Genomic DNA, 22,903 nt, shown 5'->3' on the forward strand with positions numbered 1-22,903 from the left:
AGCTTTGCTTGTGTGTTTATCTTTAAAAACTGCAGACCAAGCTGGAAACGCCGGAGCAAGGTTAAGACTGTGGAACAACACATTACAACTAAGGATGAGGTGGAGAGGTTGCGAAACTACTCAGCAGCCAGTCTGAAAAGGGTTAACGAATCAATATAGCTTCGTAAATCAGGTGGTCATAGAGGTTTTGTAGGAGGGTCGCACACCTCGAAAAATCATATAACTGTGCATGTAGAACTCTTGTACTTTGAAGGGTTCATCAGAACTCTTCCCCTGCATGCTTGAATAAAGACTGGTTGAACCGAGGTTTCGTTTGAGTGATTCCGTGGTTGCTATAGGGCGGGCGGGTGTCGATTCCTTATATTAGGGAGTCCACCTTGAAGAGGAGAAGTCTTCTTTTTACCCCAACACCCAAAATCTGAAACATAGAAACATAGAAAATAGGTGCAGGAGTAGGCCATTCGGCCCTTCGAGCCTGCACCGGCATTCAATGAGTTCATGGCTGACGGCCTCGGTCCTGAGGTTTACGGATTTCGGACGCTCTACTTGCATTACATTTTGGTAAGAATAATAGAGAGGTTATATATTACTTGGAAAATACAAATCTAAGTGGGGTAGAAGAGCAAAGAGACCTCGGAGTACAAATACACAATCACTGAATGTTTAACAAGGCTATAAAAAAGCAAACCAAGCACTAGGGTTTATTTTTAGAGGAATTGAATTGAAAAGTAGAGATATTATGATAAACTTGATCAAACCTTGGTTAGACCACACTTGCAGTACTGCGTACAGTTCTGGTTGCCACATTATAAAAAGGATATAGGGGCACTGGAGAGAGTGCAAAAAAGATTTACAAGGATGATAACAAGAATGCAAGGGTATACCTATCAGGAAAGAATGAACAGGCTGGGTCTCTTTTCTCTTGAAAAGAGAAGGTTGAGGTGACCTAATAAAGGTCTTGAAAATTATGAAAGGTTTTGAAAGGAGTGGATACAGCGAGAGTGTTTCTCTCTGTAGAATTCTCTCTGTAGAACAAAACTAATAGCCATCAATATAAGATAGTCACCAAGAAATTAAATAGGGAATTCTTTACCCAGAGAGTGGTGAGAATGTGGAACTCGCTACCGCAAGAAGTAGTTGAAGCGAATAGTATAGATGCATTTAAGGGGAGGCTAGATAAGCATAAGAGGGAGAAGAGAATAGAGGGTTATGCTGACAGTTAGATGAGCAAAGAGGGAGGAGACTCGATTGTAGCATAATGCCAGCATGGACTGCTTGGGCAGAATGGCCTGTTTCTGTATTGTATACCCTATGTAATCCTATGCAAAATGAGGGTTCAAAGGATGGCTCCTACAGGGATTCCCAAGATGGTCATGCAGAAAGACAGCATAATAGTAGAGATGCTCTTGCTACGATTGGGTAGCTGAGGCTGGAACCAGAGAAAGGGCAGTCCAACTGAAGTGGACAAAAGGAAGATGTTGAAATAGGATAATTTATCAGAGCATTAATGGTTTCCAGTCATGAGAGAAGCTCTAAGCATCCCTCCTTTCACTGAGGGTTCAAGGTCTTCCATAATGTTTTACGGCTTCCCCCACCAGATTCAACAAACTCCTCAAATTGATATGCAAGCACCCTCACCAAAGCACCCTATCCATCACCCCCAAACCATCCCTCACCCTCCTCCCCAAACCATCATCACCCACTCTATATTGATTACTCTAGCTTTCAGAACATTCCCCAACACTTTCCTCCACAACTACATGCCAAAAAACATATCCACTTCCTGGCAACACTACCAAGTCCTCACTACTGTTTGATTTTTGCTAATATTTCGTCACTTGATGAGATCAAAATAAAACTTTAAAGGAAATGGTTAGAGTATGGTTAAATTTGGAATAATTTCCACACACACCAACTTTGAGGACTGTAGCAGAATTTCTATATCACAATCAAAAGTAATTTTGTATAACTAACTTTTTTCACATACTTCGAGCTATTCTCCTATATCTATATCATCCATCCATCAGAGGCAGTTCCTTGGAATTGAGGAGGACTTGCTTCCACTATATAATCTTTATATCTATAGCTATATAAAGTATTATTGTACTGTTTATAATATTCGGTCTATATTATTAAAATAGCTATCTAGTGCTATGTACATAAGTGTAAATTGTAATCCAATTTGTGAAGAAACATGATTCCAATATCCAATCACATGCCTATATTTGTATTGGTGATCATACATAAACCATTCATTTTAATACTATAGAGATGGACCTTCTATATATATGAAGAAATGTATCTAAATTTGTAAAATCCTTAGAACATTTGCTTTAAATTAGTTGAGCTAGATTAGATATGTTGCTTTTTTCCTATAAAGTTATTGTAAAATACTAGCCTTTTATAAATAATTAAACAGCACTAGTATTTTAATGTGTTAGCTCAGTGGTTCTTTTAGGAGCTGATTATAATTGATTAGCTTAAAATATAACAAGTCAGTCAGTCTTTATACTGCTCCTAATGGACTTTCCATGACTGTTAAAAAATGAATGAGTGCAATTTTTTTTTCCAAGATTGTAACTGTTAGCAAAAAGATTTAGCAACCAGTCATCTATCAGATCTTCAGCAAAGCATTGCATCTAAAGTGCCTACCCTTTGATTGCCCTTTTCTTTTGCCAATTAGCCAATCAATTGGGAGGCTAACTGTTCACATGCAGGGCATCAAAGGTGAAGAGATGTGACTGACACTGGCAATATGCTAGTGCATATTTGCCAGCTTTCTCTTTCCTGTATGACATGTTGGGCCGAAAATTCCAGCCTTCCGTACAAAGTGCACATGGACCCGGCGAAACCTCGCAAAAGCGCATGCGCCGAAAACTGGCTTTTCTGATCTGTTGATTTCTCTTGACAGATCCTCTGCATCCGGGGAGAAGGACATCCGTGCTGGAGAGTTTGGGCTATTTGCCCAACTCATGCCTGGCGAATGTCCTTCAAACTGTTACGTCTGGTAAAAGCATAGTTTACTTTTACCATCGTAACAATTTTAAAACATATAAAAATTAAATTTAAACACTCATTTTTGAATTAAAAACGCTGTCCATTAAGGTAAGTTTATTTTTAACCCTATTAAAACACATTAAAAAAAATTCTCCAAAATATATATTATTTCTAAAATATTTAATTACATTTAATTTCAATTAATTTTAAATATATGAGGTGTTTCATTTATTTACTATGTTGTGTTTTGGTGTTTTAGGGGGTTAGTCTCATTGGGCTCAATTTTTCCCAAGCCCTTTTTCTGGCTTATTGCCAGAGTTGCGGCACTTATTTAGGTCCAGAAATGCGGCAGAAAAACATGCCCGAACTTTCCCTGATGTTTCTGCTGTAATCTGGACCCGCGCAGCGTGGCCAGTCGCCTCGGGAGGTTGGAGCCTGCGGTCTGCACCGAAAAACGCAGCAGGGCCTTCTGCGCATGCGCAGGGAAAAAACCTCACATTCTTGACATCGCTGAAATGGCCAGCATGCGCAGTAGAGTCCTCTCCTCTTCCCCCACCCCTGTCCCCTCGAGTCTTGTGACCTCTCTCTCCCTCCCTCCTCCCCCTCCTCGAGCACCAAGCCTTCAGATCGGCTCTCTCTGACCTCTCCGGTCCCCGAGTGAGGTGCCTTCCCGGTCCGCTTTGGCCCCCGAGTGCGTGCCTTCCCAGTCTGCTGTGGTCCCGAGTGAGTGCCAGTCAGTTTGCTCCCTCCCCGCCGAGCCTCTCCGGTCCTCGAGTGAGTGCCGGTCCAGGTCCACTCCGCTTCCCGCCCCTAGCCCAGGCCGACTGGCCTCCGATTTACTTACCTGCGCCGACTTCTTTCACTCTCCGCAAGGGTTTTCTCGAGAGGCCACATACACTGGCCTAAGCAGAAATGGAGTAACTATCAGCTGGCTAAAGTTCACTAAATGGCCAGAATTGGCGTAGGTGGCTGGTTACGCCCCCTTTGGATGTAAAAAAAACTTATCTAAAAAAAGCATAACTAAATGAGTTATGCTGGTGAAAATTGATTGGGGAAACTGCGGATTTTTAAGATAGGTTAGAAAAGCAGCCTGCTCCAAAAAAAATGGCACAAATCACTAGGGAAAATAGAGCCCATTGATAATAATGGGAACTCGTACAAACAGAGTTCCCATTTTTATCAATGAGAATACTGCATAGTGATTGGTGGTCCAGGCTCACGTGACTCCAGCATGTACGTACGTACTTGAAAGACATCTTCCCATGCACTGCGCAGCGAATCTAGGCCTCCGATCGGAATCTTACATTCCTCCGGGACTACCAGATATTTCATAGATTTTATTCGGGTCGGAGGCGTTCATACGAAGGAAGCCTCCGACCGCAATTTTCCCTTCATACTATCCTTTCAGCACCAATCTCATAATGTCAATCAATACCCGAATAACCAGCACGACTGAACTTGATGTAAAAGACAATTAGTGGTTGTTTGACTATTTTTGATTCAGCTTGCATTATCAATGCATTTCAGGCTCAAGAAGCCAGCAACAAACTGTTCACATAAACCACATGAATTTTAAATCACGAAAGATAATGCCTGCTTCAAATCTCATTATATTAAACTTTGGAGGACTCACAGAACTTTCAACTTTCAAAACAGATATTTTGGGGGATGGATGACTCATTTGATTCGAACACTGGCTCTGAATTTCCAGGCAGCCTACTCCACCAGTGGAGATGTAGTGCCCGACCATCAAAACAGAGGAGCAAACCCTGTCCCAAATCCTGAGGATGGGGTCATTGCAAGGATGGGTTGGACTGCTGGTGCTTGGAATGGGTCTGGGAAGAGCCCAATATCTTTGGCTCCTAAGAGAACAGGGATCTCTTTGACAGCTGAGGCTTTGGATCCAATTCTGGCCCCTCAGCAGGACTCACACCAGCTCTCAATGTTACTGTCCAGCTTAGACTTGCCGTGGGCGAACTAGGCAATATTGTAGAGGTGGCAACTTCCGCCTTCCTTTCACTGCCGGGTTACCCAACCTCTGGAAACCTGCTCACCAACAGTGAATTTTAAATCAGATTCCCAATTGCTGTGTGGGAGCCTGATTTAAACATGTTAATGAAGTGTCCTGCGTCTCTGCAGACACTCAGACACCCCGATATCCGCTGTATAAGATTATAAGAAATAGGAGCAGGAGTAGGCCATTTGGCCCCTCGAGCCTGCTCAGCCATTCAATAAGATCACGGCTGATCTGGTCATGGACTCAGCTCCACTTCCCTGCCCGCTCCCCATAACCCTTTACTACCTTAACGCTCAAAAATATGTCCACCTCCGCCTTAAATATATTCAGTGACCCAGCCTCCACAATTCTCGGGGCAGAAAATTCCATAGATTTACAACCCTCTGAGAGAAGAAATTACTCTCATTACTTTAAATGGTCGGCCCCTTATTCTAAGACTATTTCCCCTAGTTTTAGTTTCCCCTATGAGGAATGGAAATATCCTCTTTGTATCCACTTTGTCGAGCCCCCTTACCTTAAGTTTCAATAAGATCACCTCTCATTCTTCTGAACTCCAATGTGTATAGGCCCAATCTACTCAACCTATCTTCAGAAGTCAACCCCCTCATCTCCGGAATCAACCTAGTGAACTTTCTCTGAACAGCCTCCAATGCAAGTATATCCTTCCTTAAATATGGAGACCAAAACTGTGTGCAGTACTCTAGATGTGGCCTCACCAATACCCTGTAAAGTTGTAACAGGACTTTGCTGCTTTTATACGCTATCCTCCTTGCAATAAAGGCCAACATTCCATTTGTCTTCCTGATTACTTGCTGTACCTGCATACAAACTTTTTGTGTTTCATGCACAAAGATCCCCAGGTCTCTCTGTACTGCAGCACTTTGCAATTTTTCTCCATTTAAATTATAATTTGTTTTTCGAATATTTGTGCCAAAGTCGATAACCTCACATTTTCCCACATTATCTGCCAAATTTTTGCCCACTCACTCAACCTGTCTATATCCCTTTGAAGATTTTTGTGTCCTCCTCACAATTTGTTTTCCCATCCATCTTTGCATCATAAGCAAACTTGCCTACATTATACTCAGTCCCTTCATCCAAGTCATTAATATAGATTGTAAATAGTTGAGGACCCAGCACCAATCCCTGCGGCACCCCGCGAGTCACTGTTTGCCAACCGGAAAATTACCCATTTATCCCCACTCTCTGTTTTCTGTTAGTTAACCAATCCTCTATCCATGCTAATATATTACCCCCAACCCCGTGAGCTTTTAGCTTGTGCAGTAGCCTCTTATGTGGCACCTTATCGAATGCCTTCTGGAAATCCAAATACACCACATCCACTGGTTCCCCCTCATCCACCCTGCTCGTTACATCCTCAAAGAACTCCAGCAAATTTGTCAAACATAATTTCCCTTTCATAAATTCATGCTGACTCTGCTTGATTAAATCATGCTTTTCCAAATGTCCCGCTACTGCTTCCTTAATAATGGACTCCAGCATTTTTCCAATGTCAGATGTTAGACTAACTGGTCAATAGTTTCCTGCTTGTTGTCTGACTCCTTTTTTAACAGAGGCAGAGGGCACGGCATATTCGGGACACGTTTCGCATATTTAAGTCTTTAATCCCCTCGACCCTCTCCTGCCTGGCACGTGGTGAGGCGGTGGCGGGTGGCTTAATATCTCTGCCTCAGTGTTAAGCCCCACTAGATAAGTATTTGAGTGTCACAAAGCACTCAACCTAGCTGAAGTTTGAACTCAGCCAGAGGCAGAGTGGGCTAAAATTTGGCCCTCCGGTTAAAACGGTGCACTTGCCTGAGGTGCGCCGACTTTGTACTCCAAAAACGGCGCTGAAAATGTAGCTCTATTGACCGTCATAGGCCTTGGCATGGCATGGCAAAAGCAGAGGGGAGGCGGAGCCAGGTCCCGGCGCTGAAAACAGTGCCGGGACCTCTGCACATGCGCGCTAGAGTGTGCGCGCATGCGCAGTAGCTCATCGCCTCCAGAATGTGTGAGTGTGCTCTGCAGGCTGTGTGGGAGGGGTCCAAAGCACGCCATCCCTATCCGAAGGGACTCCTGCACCAGCTGGGGCAGGCCCGCTGTGGATCTCTCTTCCCCCCGCCCCCCCCGTCACTGATGCCATGTTCAACCTCTCCCTCCCTCCCCCGTTCACAAATGCCGTGTTCAGCCTCTACCTCCCTCCCCCGGTCACAGATGCCGTGTTGAGCCTAGCCTCCTGTTGTGCGTCTCACCGCCCCTATCCCAGGCCGGATGGCCTCCCGCACAGGCCGGCCGCTGCCGAGTTTTGTAGAATGTAAGATTTACTTCAGTTCTTTATTTATTAATTGAATTATTTACTTCAGTTCTTTATTTTTTATTGAATCCTTATTACTTTTTGTGCTGTGTTTAGTGCTTTGTAAGTCTTGGTCTTTCGGTGCAGGGTTACACAGCCAGATAGGGGATGGGTGACCAACAGGAAGAGCAGTGGAAGGAAGGTAGTGCAGGGGTCCCCTGCGGTCATCCCCCTGCAAAACAGATACACCGCTTTGGGTACTGTTCAGGGGGATGACTCATCAGGGGAGGGCAACAGCAGCTATGTTCATGGCACCGTGGGTGGCTCTGCTGCACAGGAGAGCAGGAAAAAGAATGGGAGAGCTATAGTGGTAGGGGATTCTATTGTAAGGGGAATAGATAGACGTTTCTGCGGACGCAATAGAGACTCCAGGATGGTATGTTGCCTCCCTGGTGCAAGGGTCAAGGATGTCTCGGAGCGGCTGCAGGACATTTTGAAGGGGGAGGGTGAACAGCCAGTTGTCGTGGTGCATATAGGTACTAACGATATAGGTAAAAAATGGGATGAGGTCCTACAAGACAAATTTAGGGAGCTAGGAGTTAAATTAAAAAGTAGGACCTCAAAAGTAGTAATCTCAGGATTGCTACAAGTGCCACATGCTAGTCAGAGTTGGAATCGCAGGATAGTTACAATGAATACGTGGCTTGAGGAGTGGTGCAGAAGGGAGGGATTCAAATTCCTGAGACATTGGAACTGATTCTGGAGGAGGTGGGACCAGTATAAACGGACAGTCTGCACCTGGGCAGGACCGGAACCAATGTCCTAGGAGGAGCGTTTGCAAGTGCTGTTGAGGAGGAGTTAACCTAATGTGGCAGGGGGATGGGAACCTATGCAGGGAGACAGAAGGAAGTAGAATGGGGGCAGAAGCAAAAGATAGAAAGAAGAAAAGTAAAAGTAGAGGGCAGAGCAACCCAAGGCAAAAAGCAAAAAGGGCCACATTACAGCAAAATTCTAAAGGGGCAAAGTGTGTTAAAAAGACAAGCCTGAAGGCTCTGTGCCTCAATGCAAAGAGTATTCGTAATAAAGTGGATGAATTAACTGCGCAGATAGCTGTTAACGTATATGACGTAATTGGCATCACGGAGACATGGCTCCAGGGTGACCAAGGCTGGGAACTCAGCATCCAGGGGTATTCAACATTCAGGAAGGATAGACAGAAAGGAAAAGGAGGTGGGGTGGCGTTGCTGGTTAAAGAGAAAATTAACGCAATAGTAAGGAAGGACATTAGCTTGGATGATGTTGAATCCGTATGGGTGGAGCTACAGAATACCAAAGGGCAGAAAACGTTAGTGGGAGTTGTGTACAGACCACCAAACAGTAGTAGTGAGGTTGGGGACAGCATCAAACAAGAAATTAGGGATGCGTGCAATAAAGGTACAGCAGTTATCATGGGCGACTTTAATCTACATATTGATTGGGCTAACCAAACTGGTAGCAATGCGGTGGAGGAGAATGTCCTGGAGTGCATTAGGGATGGTTTTTTAGACCAATATGTCGAGGAACCAACTAGAGGGCTGACCATCCTTGATTGGGTGATGTGTAATGAGAAAGGACTAATTAGCAATCTTGTTGTGCGAGGCCCCTTGGGGAAGAGTGACCATAATATGGTAGAATTCTTTATTAAGATGGAGAGTGATAGTTAATTCAGAGACTAGGGTCCTGAACTTAAGGAAAGGTAACTTCGATGGTATGAGACATGAATTGGCTAGAATAGACTGGCGAGTGATGCTCAAAGAGTTGACGGTGGATAGGCAATGGCAAACATTTAAAGATCACATGGATGAACTTCAACAATTGTACATCAGTATCTGGAATAACAATAAAACAAGGAAGGTGGCTCAACCATGGCTAACAAGGGAAATTAAGGATAGTGTTAAATCCAAGGAAGAGGTATATAAATTGGCCAGAAAAAGCAGCAAACCTGAGGACTGGGAGAATTTTATAATTCAGCAGAGGAGGACAAAGGGTTTAATTAGGAGGCGGAAAATAAAGTATGAGAGGAAGCTTGCTGGGAACATAAAAACTGACTGTAAAAGCATCGATAGATATGTGAAGAGAAAAAGATGAGTGAAGACAAACGTAGGTCCCTTGCAGTCAGATTCAGGTGAATTTAGAATGGGGAACAAAGAAATGACGGACCAGTTAAACAAATACTTTGGTTCTGTCTTCACTAAGGAAGACACAAATAACCTTCCTGAAATATTAGGGGACCGACAGTCTAGTGAGAAGGAGGAACTGAAGGAAATCCTTATTAGGCGGTAAATTGTGTTAGGGAAATTGATGAGATTGAAGGCCGATAAATCCCCGGGGCCTGATCGTCTGCATTCCAGAGTACTTAGGGAAGTGGCCCTAGAAATAGTGGATGCATTGGTTATCATTTTTCAACAGGCAATTGACTCTGGATCAGTTCCTATGGACTGGAGGGTAGCTAATGTAACACCACTTTTTAAGAAAGAAGGGAGAGAGAAAACGGGTAATTATAGACCGGTTAGCCTGACATCAGTAGTGGGGAAAATGTTGCAATCAATTATTGAAGATGAAATAGCAGCACATTTGGAAAGCAGTGACAGGATCGGTCCAAAACAGCATGGATTTATGAAAGGAAAATCATGCTTGACAAATCTTCTGGAATATTTTGAGGATGTAACTGGTAGAGTGGACAAGGGAAAACCAATGGATGTGGTATATTTGGACTTTCAAAAAGCTTTTGACAATGTCTCACACAAGACATTGGTGTGCAAAATTAAAGAACATGGTATTGGGTGTAATGTACTGACGTGGATAGAGAACTGGTTGGTAGACAGGAAGCAGAGACTCGGGATAAATTGGTCCTTTTCAAAATGGCAGGCAGTGACTAGTGGGGTGCCGCAGGGCTCAGTGCTGGGACCCCAGCTATTTACAATATACATTAATGATTTAGATGAAAGAATTGAGTGTAATATCTCCAAGTTTGCAGATTTCACTAAGCTGAGTGGCGGTGTGAGCTGTGAGGAGGACGCTAAGAGGCTGCAGGGTGACTTGGACAGGTTAGGTGAGTGGGCAAATACATAGCAGATGCAGTATAATATGGATAAATGTGAGGTTATCCACTTTGGTGGCAAAAACACGAAGGCAGAATATTATCTGAATGGCGGCAGATTAGGAAAAGTGGAGGTGCAACGAGACCTGGGTGTCATGGTACATTAGTCATTGAAAGTTGGCATACAGGTACAGCAGGCGGTGAAGAAGCCAAATGGTATGTTGGCCTTCATAGCTAGGGGATTTGAGTACAGGAGCAGGGAGGTCTTACTGCAGTTGTACAGGGCCTTGGTGAGGCCTCACCTGGCGTATTGTGTTCAGTTTTGATCTCCTAATCTGAGGAAGGATGTTCTTGCTATAGAGGGAGTGCAGCGAGGGTTAACCAGACTGATTTCCGGGATGGCAGGACTGACATATGAGGAGAGACTGGATCGACTGGGCCTGTATTCACTGGAGTTTAGAAGGATGAGAGGGAATCTCATAGAAACGTATAAGATTCTGACGGGACAGGACAGGTTAGATGCAGGAAGAATGTTCCCGATGTTGGGGAAGTCCAGAACCAGGGGACATAGTCTAAGGATAAGGGGTAAGCCAGTTAGGACTAAGATGAGGAGAAACTTCTTCACTCAGAGAGTTGTTAACCTGTGCAATTCCCTACCGCAGAGAGTTGTTGATGCCAGTTCATTGGATATATTCAAGAGGGAGTTAGATATGGCCCTTTCGGCTAAATGGATCAAGGGATATGGAGAGAAAGCAGGAAAGGGGTACTGATGTGAATGATCAGCCATGATCTTATTGAATGGTGGTGCAGGCTTGAAGGGCCAAATGGTCTCATCCTGCACCTATTTTCTATGTTTCTCCACTTCCTTCTCTTTTTATTTGTTAATTAATTGCTTATTACTTTTTCTGCAATGTTTAGTGCTTTGTAAATGTTGGTGCTTTTGGTGCAGGGTTCCTTCTATTTTGTATTTGTTAATTAATTGCTTATTACTTTTTGTACTTTGTTTTGTGCTTTGTATGTCCTTGGTGTTATGTGCAGGTCTTCTCAGCTTCCTTGTATTTTTTATTTGTTATTGAATGCTTATTTTTGTGCTTTGTTTAGTTCTTGGTGCTTTAGAATTTACTTAGCTGCGCTGATTTCTTAACTCTCCGCAATGGTTGTCTGTGCGGCCACAAGTGGCCACATATGCTGGCCTAAGTTAGTTGGAGCAACTATTAGCTGTCCAAACTTGCTTAAATGGCCAAAACAGGTGTAGATGGCTGGTAACGCCCCTTTTTGAGAAAAAAACTAAACTAAAAAAGATCCTAACTAACTCACTTACACTGGTGCAAATTAAATGGGCAGAATGATGATTTCTGAGATACTCCAAAAAAATCAAGTTGCTCAAAAAAAAAACAGAGCAACTCCTGGACAAATTTGGGCCTGGTGAATCTAAGCTACAATTGAGGGATTTATAGACACAGGCTGTCCAGGATTAAAGTGTTACTTTCAAATAGAGAATGAAATATATTAGGATTCCAAAATATATCACTTGCATCACCTATTAAAATATTCAAAGAATAAGTAGTCACATCCTGAAATGTAAAGCCTGAATCTTTGGCAGCATTCAATCAGTACAAGTACAATGGAGAAGGTGCTGCTGATCTTTACTTGTGCGACCACCATCTAGATTCAGGGCGGTATCCCTGAGTTAACGTATCTTCAGTGGCAGTATGTGCACATCTTGGGTGCCTGCTCGAGAAGTCGCTCATAGGCCAATAGGTACCACCAACTCTGAAAGATTTTGAACTTTTGGCCAATTGGGTGTAGTACTTAATATTTTAGTTTTCAGGGCGGTACAGGCCAGGACCCAGTCCTGGGTGTCCAGGTGGGCCCTGCTCTCCATCCTACGCCAATCTGCATGCTGAGTTGTTCTCACCTGGGGTGTGGTGTATAATGGACGGCTAATTTGATATCACCCATATTATACCATCACCCAAAGTTACAACTACCCCCAGTGTTTCTGGGTCCTGTCTGAATTTATATACTAACTGAGATGGTTTCTCCTAACTTCTTGTCACTAGGCCCAAGGATTTTTAGGCCTATAATATTGTGTCACCAATGGCACTGTATTTCTTTAGAATATAGGAATTATAATACCTTATTTGATTAGTTTCTATAAACTAGATTTCAGAAAGTTTGAAACATGTTTATTATCCTTCCAAGTATACTTTAACTTTTAGAAATTTCTGAGTCGTGTTCTCTTTAAAAAAAACTGTAATGCCTTTTTCCTCCTCTACATTTGTCCAAATACCTTGACGCAACATTTTGTTAGTAAGTATTTTAAAAACTATAAAGCTTGGATATAAAGTCAGATTACAAAAAACCATAGCTGTAAGTATTGCATTTACATGGCAGCTTGCTGCTGTAAACATGCCCTCTACCACATAATACCATTAATAATATTATGAGATTTAAAGGCTTAATAACATAAAGTAGGACAAGATTTAAGACGGTTATGTCTTCTTTGTCATATATTTTGTTTGAAAAAATTTAAAATTGTAATATTTTGGTTAAATCCTATATTACTTTTCAAAGTTAGGGATTAATACAATGAAGATTGATTTTTGGTAGCAGTGAAATGAAATGTGGCCGATTTAAGACAATGACTAGGGATAACAAATACAACCCTCAATATTGATCTGAGCATTGAATCTAATACAAAAAGTGAATGAAGATCTAAGGTAAATGCAATTTAGGATCCTATTTACAATCTGTAGAATGGCTGCATAAAGGGATTTTGGAAAATAGCTTCTTAAAATAGATATTTTCTGGAACAGTTTATATTTTTATTGACATTCAGAATTAGCAAAAATCGTATGAGTGATCCGTGAGCCACAAAAATCTCTAACAGGTTAACCCATTCAATGCTGAATATCACTTGCAGCCTTCAAACTATAACATATGTATTTCAATCAGCAAAATGTTTTTCTGTGAATTTCTAATGTTGATAATTATTTAGTTCTAATATACTTCAAATGTACCACTATGTTGTGTAGGGCATTGTCACAAAAAATTCAGTATTTAAAATTCAGAAATCTGTTCACAAACCCTGTAAGTTTGAGATAGAGTGTTTATTTAATTACTCTGCAAGGTTTGCCAGTCGCTAGTGTTGGCATATATCTGGACTACTGGAGGAAGTTGCCCAACTGTTTTTTCACTCTCCTACCTGGCTTGTGTGTCTCTTGGTCCTTGATCATACTCCATGTACGTAAGAGCCTACCTCAGTTGTCCACTGTGCCTCTAAAGGTGCTCCCACCTGTTCTCACTGTTATTGTTAGTGACAGTGTACATTCTCACCCCAAATCAATGATTCCTGATCTAACCTATTGCTTAAAAATTACGTTTTTGAAAATGTTATTGAATGATGTTTGTTGATTTTTCACAAATGTACCCAATACTACAAAGTAAGAACATACTCGCAGCCAAGAAAGGTGTTTTACTACTGAGTTTCGACATTGAAAGTGCTTTATGATGAAGACCTTCAACTTTTTCTCTATGTTTCTGCAGCATGCACCAGCAGTCTATAGCATCTATGTCTAAAATCTAGATCTCTTCCCAAATGCCAGTCTATATGGTCACATGGGAAGTTTGATGTCATTCAACCAATGAAAAGCTACTACTTACCCCATATAACTACATTGTCACACAGCAGAGCCATTCATGTGACCCTCTGAGCATGTACCACCATTTTCTTCCAGCGGGAAACCAAGAGTTCCTACTTGGAGAGGTAAAAGAATAAGTTTGGAAGTGAAAACCTTCAATCTTAAGCTTTATAAAAATAACAAAAAACATTGAGGGGCACTGTAACATTAACAGCACATTTTATCCCTATACAATCTTTTTCGATTTGTTTCCATAGCAATAAATGCCACTGAAGAGCATGCTACTTCCATTATAATCATTTTTTTCCAATCCTGGTGCACTGAGGTGATTTCATACCCCACACTTAAGAACATTTATGTGACAAAAATTATGGAGGAGGAAAGGGCAATTTGCCAAATAGAGGGAAAGGGTGGGGAAGAAGCTCAGTCCTCTGCACTTGCAAGACATTAGTGTTGCACCCTATAATTTGTGTCTGTAGTAACATGCAGAACTCAGAACATCAAATCTAGAGAGTAGATCAAAACCAGGACCTTTGCCCTAGCTATGGATCACAGACACATCACCAGAAAACCCAACATGCCCAGGTTAAATTCAGGATATAAGTCTTGCTATCATTTTATCCAGTCACCCATTTAATACATGATGTCTATAAAACAAAAAACCCAGAATGTGTTAGCAGTCTAATCATAAAAGATGAGAATTGGCTGATGTACAAGCTTTCTTCTGTGGCACACACTGTTATACCAGCAATTTTCATAATGAGGTATCTGTCAGCTAGCAAATAAAGGTAGCTTTAGTTTTAAAGCAATTTTATTCTTCTGTGTTTTACAAATGACTTCAATTACAAGCAAATCTCATAAAAGCAACCAACACCAATTTAGGTTCAGTAAGTAGTCCAAGTGTATTGGAAAGGTGAAGCCCTGATAATAAATATTACACAAAACAGTTTACTAGAACATCTTACTTGTTCTTGAAAATGCACTCACTGTGCTTTAATATAATCAAAAGAACAATTATTTTATGTTGAAGCTATTGCTTTGCTTTTAGTTGCATTCAAATAGGATTACATGAAGCATATATCTCTAGCATGTGGTCTACTAAAAACATAAAGTTAGTCGTTAACTGGCTGGATTTTACAGGCAGTATCTTCATCGAGGTGATTAAGCAAAGTCACTGTATTAACAACAGCAGCAATATTAATTATAAAATAATAAATAAGAGATTGCAATACTGCTACACAACATCTTGAAAGTGAATACAGAAATCCTCAAGCAATAAATAACATCCACTACATGAAAACTGACCTGAAAATAATAACCTTGGAAATACAGCTATGGGACCGTACACCTGTGCTTGATATAAGTACAGTATACATTTACACTGATCAATATTACTACAAATGCTGCCCTCATCAGCAAATTTAAGTTGCAGTATTTTGTCAATGATTATCATCAGGTGCAGTGAATATAAACATAACTTGATGTACTAGCTGAGGAAGTCCATTATAAATGCTCACATCATTCCTAAAGAATCAGAAGTAATATGTAATAACAAAAGACCTGTGCAGACTCAACACTTATATTGAGTCATCTGCACAGATCTAACAGTGACAAAATCCATCTGGAGGAGAGAAGTGGGACAAACAATTCAATGGAAAATATAAATCACACTTAACATATTTTCCAAAGAGTTAATAATTCAATTTACCATGAAGTAACGATGACAGTGCTATTTATAAAATGAAGTTTCTGGCACTAACATTCATATTATTTATAGTACTCTCTGGGTTACAATAAAGGTTTCTAACTTGAACAGCTGTTTGCAAAGCATTAGGAGAAACATTTACTTGCTGAGACAAATACTATTTAATGCAGAAAAGCTATTACTGAGTGTAAATTAAAACTATTATTTTTCACATCTGTCATTCAAGCAATAGCTGAAATTTACATCTGTTAATGATGCACTAATCTGATATTAGTGACAGAAATAATTTAAAATAACTTTTTAAGTAGCCTATGTACCTTCCAGGTTTGAATACTATGGTGCCAAGAAATACAATTCCACAATTTTACATTGTGGCATTAAATTTGTGGCACTAGAAAAGGCAAGACGGTGAACAGTTTGGGATTACATGTTGATATACTATCAGGTTGTCCAGGATTCTTCATAAAATGAGTTGCTAATCTCAGACTAGCCTGTTAGGAGAAATGCCATTTGGAGATGGGGCACTGTCCCAGTAGTAAGTCATAGACCGGAATTTTGCCAGCACTGAGAATGGAATCGGTGGTGGGTTAGCTGTTAAACTGAGAATCATTGATAGCGGGTCAATTTAGGTGATTAAGACCTTGTTGAGAGACTATTAAAGACAATTTAGAGCTGAATTTATCATTTTACCAGGTTCCCACGGCTCAGGGATCAGATCAGGTAAGGATATCGGGAGGTGTGTCACCATGAATTCATGGAGCCGAAATTGCCCTATCCCGTAAGGCCTGTTACCGCCGGAAATTGGCAGCCATGCTGCGGAGTGCAATGGCTGTGATTTTTCGTGTAATTGCCGCAATTTTGAAAATTCCGCTCCTGTGGTATCCTGACTGTGACCCGTGCCAGCCCCGCCCGCCCCCCCACTCACCCACTACCGATGGCGAAATTCTGCTGAAAAAATCTCGCTTCTGCCGCGTGGTGCCAAAAGCAGCTTTTTGTGCTGGTGCACTGAACTTCTAAAATATTGGTGCAGCTCCCCTTAAAGGGGAGGACCTACAGCTGCTGTCACCATGTTTTTTTTTGTCGGCCGACTGCCATGTCGGGCCAACAATTATACCCCTAGGTTCAGCCGGGCTGGCAACATGCAGCCTGGCACCCCCTCTTGGGTACCAGGCCGCTGGCCTGGCCGAAACCCTCCCTGGTGACTCAATGGACCGAACTTAAAAAAATCGCACAGGCTCTCCCCTTTAAGTGAAGGGGACAGCTGTTAAGATGCGTCGCAGAGATGATGACTGACAGCGGCGGACACTACACCCACTCCCAACTTTCGCCCTCTAGACTGCGAACTTCTGCTCACCGCTGCACATTCGCCCCCATTATGACCGACTACCGGTCCTCTGAAAAAAAAGCCAGAGCGGAATTTTGCTCAAGAGGTCACGCATCCACTGCGCCAGTAAAAACAACAGAAACAGGGTAGGTGCGCCCTATTTCCAGCGGTGAGCAATTTTGGCCCCCATTTCTTTACCTGACAGCTGCAAATGTGCTAAAAAAGCTCCTATCTCACATTTGTTCACTTTCCAAGATCAAAAGCTCTTGCTGACTGCATTTGGAAGGCACATTGAGCTTTATGCAGGTTGCAAGTCTTTGGAGCAATCTCTCTATCCAGTGTCACCACATTGGAACAACCTCTCTCACCACTGACAGATCACTTCTGTCATCGCAAGTTCACCCGCCATGTATCACATTAGCATCGGTGCCCTTGAAACTATCTCACCTTGGTACTCAGAATCCCACCACGATCAGCCCCAACACCAGCAGCACCAACAACAATACCAACCGTTTCCGTAATCAACTGATGCTGCAAAGGGCACAGAACATCAGCACCTAACCACATTGCTGCCTGCGAAGCCAGGAATGGCCTTGTCATGGCCATATTTACTTCGCTTGACACTGTACACACTGGCTGCCACATAATGCGCCATATGGGCACCACCCAACACCAACACCATAAAGCATCCCTGCAATGCCAAAGCCATACCTTTTACACTTATTACCATTGCGAGGGGTATGTCTCACCATTCACTGCAACTCACTAAGCCACTTCCAAAGGTGCACACAAATCTGTCCAGGGAGGCAAAATGTTGAAAATAAAGATTTCAATGTTGACAACATATTAACAGAGATTTTACATGAACATTGACAAAAACACCCAAGTGCCTACCCTTGTGTGTTGTTAGATCGTATGTTTGCACGAGGATGAAGGTGAATGTGAGGGGTGGCAAGTGAGATCGGGTTGTGATAGAGAGAGGGGGATGGGTGGAGGTGCATGGTAAGTTAGTATGAGTAAGGATGTGCAGGGCTAGGGTAGGGAAGGCAAAGTGATGGTCAAAGTGATGAGTGGCACAGCAGGATGAGGTTGAGTGCAACTTTGAAGTAATATTTTGTGATCTACTGAGATGTTTTTTTCGGTCCATTAGAAGGGAAGAGAACCTCCCTGCGTGTTGTGACGCCCTCCATAAGCACATGGATGTAGCCCTGCACCTCTGTGCAGTGCTTGTCAGTGTTTGCAGCAGCTCAATGCTGTAGAACATGGACAGCACAACTGTCAAACTAAATTTGCCCATTGTCCCTTTAAGGAAACCGTCAAATGACGTCATCAGATCCGCTTCCTTTTAATTTTTCAGGAACCTTGGTGGGCGGACTTATCAAACAAAATGAGGGGAAAGTCATGTAGGAGGCCGGAATGGAGACAGGCCTCCTACATGCACACCTCGGTAGACGAAATCATGGCCAGAGAGAGAGTCAATTTATTCTGTCCTCATTCATCCTTTTGCAGTTGTACAATCAGCTGTCTGCAAACTGTTCATTTGTTCACTTTTTTTTTTATAAAAGAGACCTAAGGATATTGGGCAATAGTGTAAAACAGGTCCTATTGATTCAGCCACCTGAATGATACATCTCTCCTGGCTGAATTGTTATCGTCTGTTTTACACTATCACCCAAAGTCAAAATTACTCTCCTAAATCTTGTCAGGAGGGACTCTGCACCTATAGCATACCACGTAAAATGTAATTCAGCATTTGTTAATGTTATAACCATGTTTGCATGAAATTAACATGCAGTACTTGTAAAACTCAGCTGCAAACTACACCATAATATAATGATATTTTTGAAGTTAAGTGTGATCTTGGCAGAGTCAGTGCTGAGATCTTTCTTATGTCAAACAAAATACAAAATTGTGTTCACTTAATTTTTCTGATAATTCTTTCAATACATCTGGGTAATTTCACACTAATCACTGTATCTCCCAAGATTCTCTTCAAAGCTTGACTCTAGGTACTTTTCTGCCTAGCACAAGTATAGTCTTTAGTGCAATATTCCCTCCCAGCCGTGTGAAGCATAACTGAAGCATTCTTATTGTGAATGCCTAGTATTCATGCATTTGGGATGTGAAAGGGGAACAGGGCATACTTGAAGTTATCTTTAGCAATGCAGAGGTACAGCAATCTGATTTACAGGGTTCGCAACAATAACAAAATAAGGATGGCACATCGCCTGGCTGACAGGCTAAAATGCTACAGTAAAATAGGGTGACCATACGTCCCCATTTACGGGGGACAGTCCCTGGTTGAGGTACTGTGTCTCCGGGCAAACACTGTTCCCCGAAGAGTCCCCAGTTCACAAAACTCTTCCCTGAAGTGTACCCCTGGGCAGTGAGTGCACCCCACTTGACCCGAGCTGTCAATTTGCTGTCTAAGGCACCCCTCTAATTGTTGATGTCCCATACCCCAGGAACGGACACTTGGCCATTTCACCCCCCTGCCTCCTTTCCATGACCGATGAGTTGTCTCTGAGCCCCAAATCGACCCTCGCAGCTGGCCGGCTGCGAGCTAATGTGGCCCGGCCACTTGGATGGACTTGCTGCCTGCCTGATTAGCACAGCAGGCACAATCGGCCCCAGCAGCGCCAGCAAGTCCTCGTGATTGGGTTCTGATTCTTGTGTTAACACTGTTAGAAATAAACTGACAGATGATCGCTCTGATTTAATCCACTATCAACTGCTGCCATTCCACAGCTCATCCTTTCAACATCCAAATCTGCAACTGGAGATAAACCTCCCACCTGAGACTGTCAATGAATCCAGTGGGGTTTTCCATTGCCACTGCAATAAATAGGCTCATGGACAGAAGCAAACAGAGTAAGGTTCATGAACAGAGCAAATAGGAGTTCAGTAGCACAGTTATGTTACTGGATTTGTAATGCAAAGGCCCGAATGAATAATCCAGAGGCGTGAGCTCAAATCCAACGACAGCAGCTAGGGAAACTTAAATTCAGTTAATTGCATAAATCTAGAATTTAAAAAAAGGAAGTATTAGTTATGGTGAGCATGAAACGACCTGATTGTCTTAAAAACCCAACTGGTTCACTAATGTCCTTTAAGGGAAGAAAACTTGCCATCCTTATCTGGTCTTGTCTATATGTGACTCCAGACCCACAGCAATGTGGTTGACTCCTGACTGCCCTCTGAAATGGCCTAGCAAGCCAATCAGTTGTGCCAAACCGCTATGACAAAGTCAGCACTGTGGGAGTGCCTTCACTGCTCATCACCATCTTCTCAAGGGCAATTTGGGATGGCCAATAAATGCCCGCCTTGCTAGCAACGCCCACATCCCGTGAACAAATAAATTTTAAAAAGACTGTGGATAACTTTGGTCATCTATGTAATATTTATGATCGGAGAACTGTTTGGTGAGTATATTAATCTTCGACACTGTGTGACCTCAGTCATTGGGCTGGTGGAGAGGGGGGGGGAGGGGTCGGGTTCAGTGTGACCTGTCATTGGGGGGAGGAGGTGGGGACAGGTGTGACCTTAATCATGGTGGGTGGTGGTGGGGGTCAGTGTCAGGCGTGACCTCAATCACTGGGTGGGGAGGGGTCAGGTATGACCTCATTCACTGGGGTGGGGGGGGGGGGGCGCAGGTTCAGCGTCACCTGTCATGGGGGGGCCAGGGGGTGGGGGCAGATGTGACCGTAATCACGGTGGGTGGTGGTGGGGGTTCAGTGTCAGGCATGACCTCAATCACTGGGTGGGGAGGGGTCAGGTGTAATTCTTGTCACTGGGGCTGGAGAGCTGTCAGGTGTGACCTCTGTCACTGGGATTAGAGATCAGGTGTGATCTCTCTCACGGGGAGCGTGGTCAGGTGTCCGAATGAGCTTCAATAGCATGACGTCACATCCGTAGTAATTATATGTATATTTGTTTTGCATTCGTAGTGTATATGTGCAACTGTTTAAATATAGGCTGCTAAAAAATTTTGACTCGCTATGCTGCGCAACCTACATTTTCCTTCCTGCCTACTTTGCTGTGTGCCCACCCTGTGGGCCCAAATTTGCCCAGGAGTTGCTCCTTTTTTTTGGAGCAACTTGATTTTTCTGGAGTATCTTAAAAATCCCCATTCTGCACATTTAATTTGCGCCAGTGTAAGTGAGTTAGTTAGGATTTTTTTTAGTTTTGTTTTTTTTTCCCAAAAGGGGGCGTTACCAGCCACCTACACCTGTTTTGGCCATTTAAGCCAGTTTGGACAGCTAATAGTTGCTCCAAACTAACTTAGGCGAGCGTATGTGATCACTTGTGGCCGCACAGAAAACCCTTATGGAGAGTGAAGAAATCAGCGCAGGTAGCCAGAGATTGGGGTGGCGGGGAGGGGGGCGGCGGTGAAGAGAAGCACAGAGGACCTTGCAAAGCACTTAGCACCTTCACAACAACATTCAAGAAGCATAAAAAACATCAATAATAAATTTTAAAAATAAATAAAAAATAAAACTCAAGTTCTACCTGGCAGGGGAAGTCAGCGGGCCTGGCTGGCTAGTGTGGGAGGCCACTCGGCCAGGACTAGGGGCGGGAGAACGCACCGACTCGATCTCCGAGGGACTTCTCCGAGGACTGGACTTCTCCGAGGGACTTCTCCGAGGACTGGACTGGACTTCTCCGAGGGACTTCTCCGAGGATTTCTCCGAAGACTTCTCCAAGGGACTTCTCCCAGAGACTTCTCCCAGGGACTTCTCCCAGGACTTCTCTGAGGGACCTCCGGCTGGGGGCAGGAGCTACTGCGCATGCGCTAAACCTCCAGTGCGCATGCTTTGAGCTGCCGGCACTGATTTTCACGCAGGGCCCTAGCTCCGCCCCCTAATGGACAGACCACGCCACGCCAAGCCATGAGAGAGGCCACAGAGCGGGGAGAATACGGAGTTACATTTTCGGCACCGTTTTGGGCGCAGAAAGTTAGCGCACCTCAGGTAAGTGCGCCGAAAAAAACGGAGGGTCAAATTTGGGCCCTGTGTGTCCCCATATTAAAAAATATGGTCACCCTACTGTAAAATTAACTGCTTTGTCAGTCCAATGCATTTCATGTTAGCATTTAAATCAAGTAATCCCTCACACTTCGACATCCATGACTTACTCAGACTTCAGCAGCTAGGTTCTATATTTGTTTCATTTCCGTATAAATTCTAACACAAAGTAAAGGAGTTGTGCCTCTATTATGAATATGCTTGGCATAAGTTCTTCAAGTCCCAGTTCACATCCCACATCTGCCCCATGTACTAACAAAGTAGAACAAAAAATATATTTGTAAAAAATGGCATTGTCTCTAACTTTTACCTACGTAGGCCAGACATATTTTCTGAGCAAACTAAAGCTGTTATGTTGTGTCAAATGCATTTCTAGAGTGGAAATCTATGCACACAAGCTGGAAAATGCAAAAATAACTCAGTCTTATAAGAAAGAATTTCACAGCTAGTCAGCTCCCTGGTTGCTGCCCTTATGAAGTGTCTTATTGACTGTGCCTGTCACATTGTCTGATATCCTGAAATAGTTATGACCATTTTCCCCCTACTCATCTATAATATCTGGGACACTTTGGAGATTGCTTCCTGCCACTACTAGTATTGTTCATTCTAATTACATAAGATGTTTTCCAAATGACATCATATGCTATTTGTCTCATAATGACATTGTACTGCTCATATAAGAGGGTATACTCTGCCTAATAGACCTTACAGGAAGGATATTTTTTTTTAAAGATCATTGCCATTTTCATGTAGTTCAATAACTATAGCAACACAAGTGTACCTCAAACTTCATTGCGGTAAAGACTGGTGAGACAATAGC

General features: G+C 42.9%; 1 protein-coding gene across 4 annotated transcripts in view; it reads right to left on the minus strand.

Moving 5' to 3' along the window:
• Positions 1-22,903, minus strand: part of pcdh7b (protocadherin 7b) — a 581,399-nt gene that overhangs the window by 52,164 nt on the left and 506,332 nt on the right. Inside the window, exon 3 of one of the 4 annotated variants that reach the window (XM_070870585.1) lies at positions 14,053-14,143. The exons of 2 other annotated variants lie outside the window; for them this stretch is intronic. In XM_070870585.1, the coding sequence (XP_070726686.1) occupies positions 14,070-14,143 (74 nt within the window). In that variant the 3' untranslated portion in view covers positions 14,053-14,069. Of the gene's footprint in view, positions 1-14,052; positions 14,144-22,903 lie in introns of those variants that run through there. One more of the 4 variants, XM_070870598.1, reaches the window with a different exon arrangement.

The sequence above is a fragment of the Pristiophorus japonicus genome, chromosome 2 (assembly GCF_044704955.1).
Source record: "Pristiophorus japonicus isolate sPriJap1 chromosome 2, sPriJap1.hap1, whole genome shotgun sequence".
Lineage (NCBI taxonomy): Eukaryota > Metazoa > Chordata > Chondrichthyes > Pristiophoridae > Pristiophorus > Pristiophorus japonicus.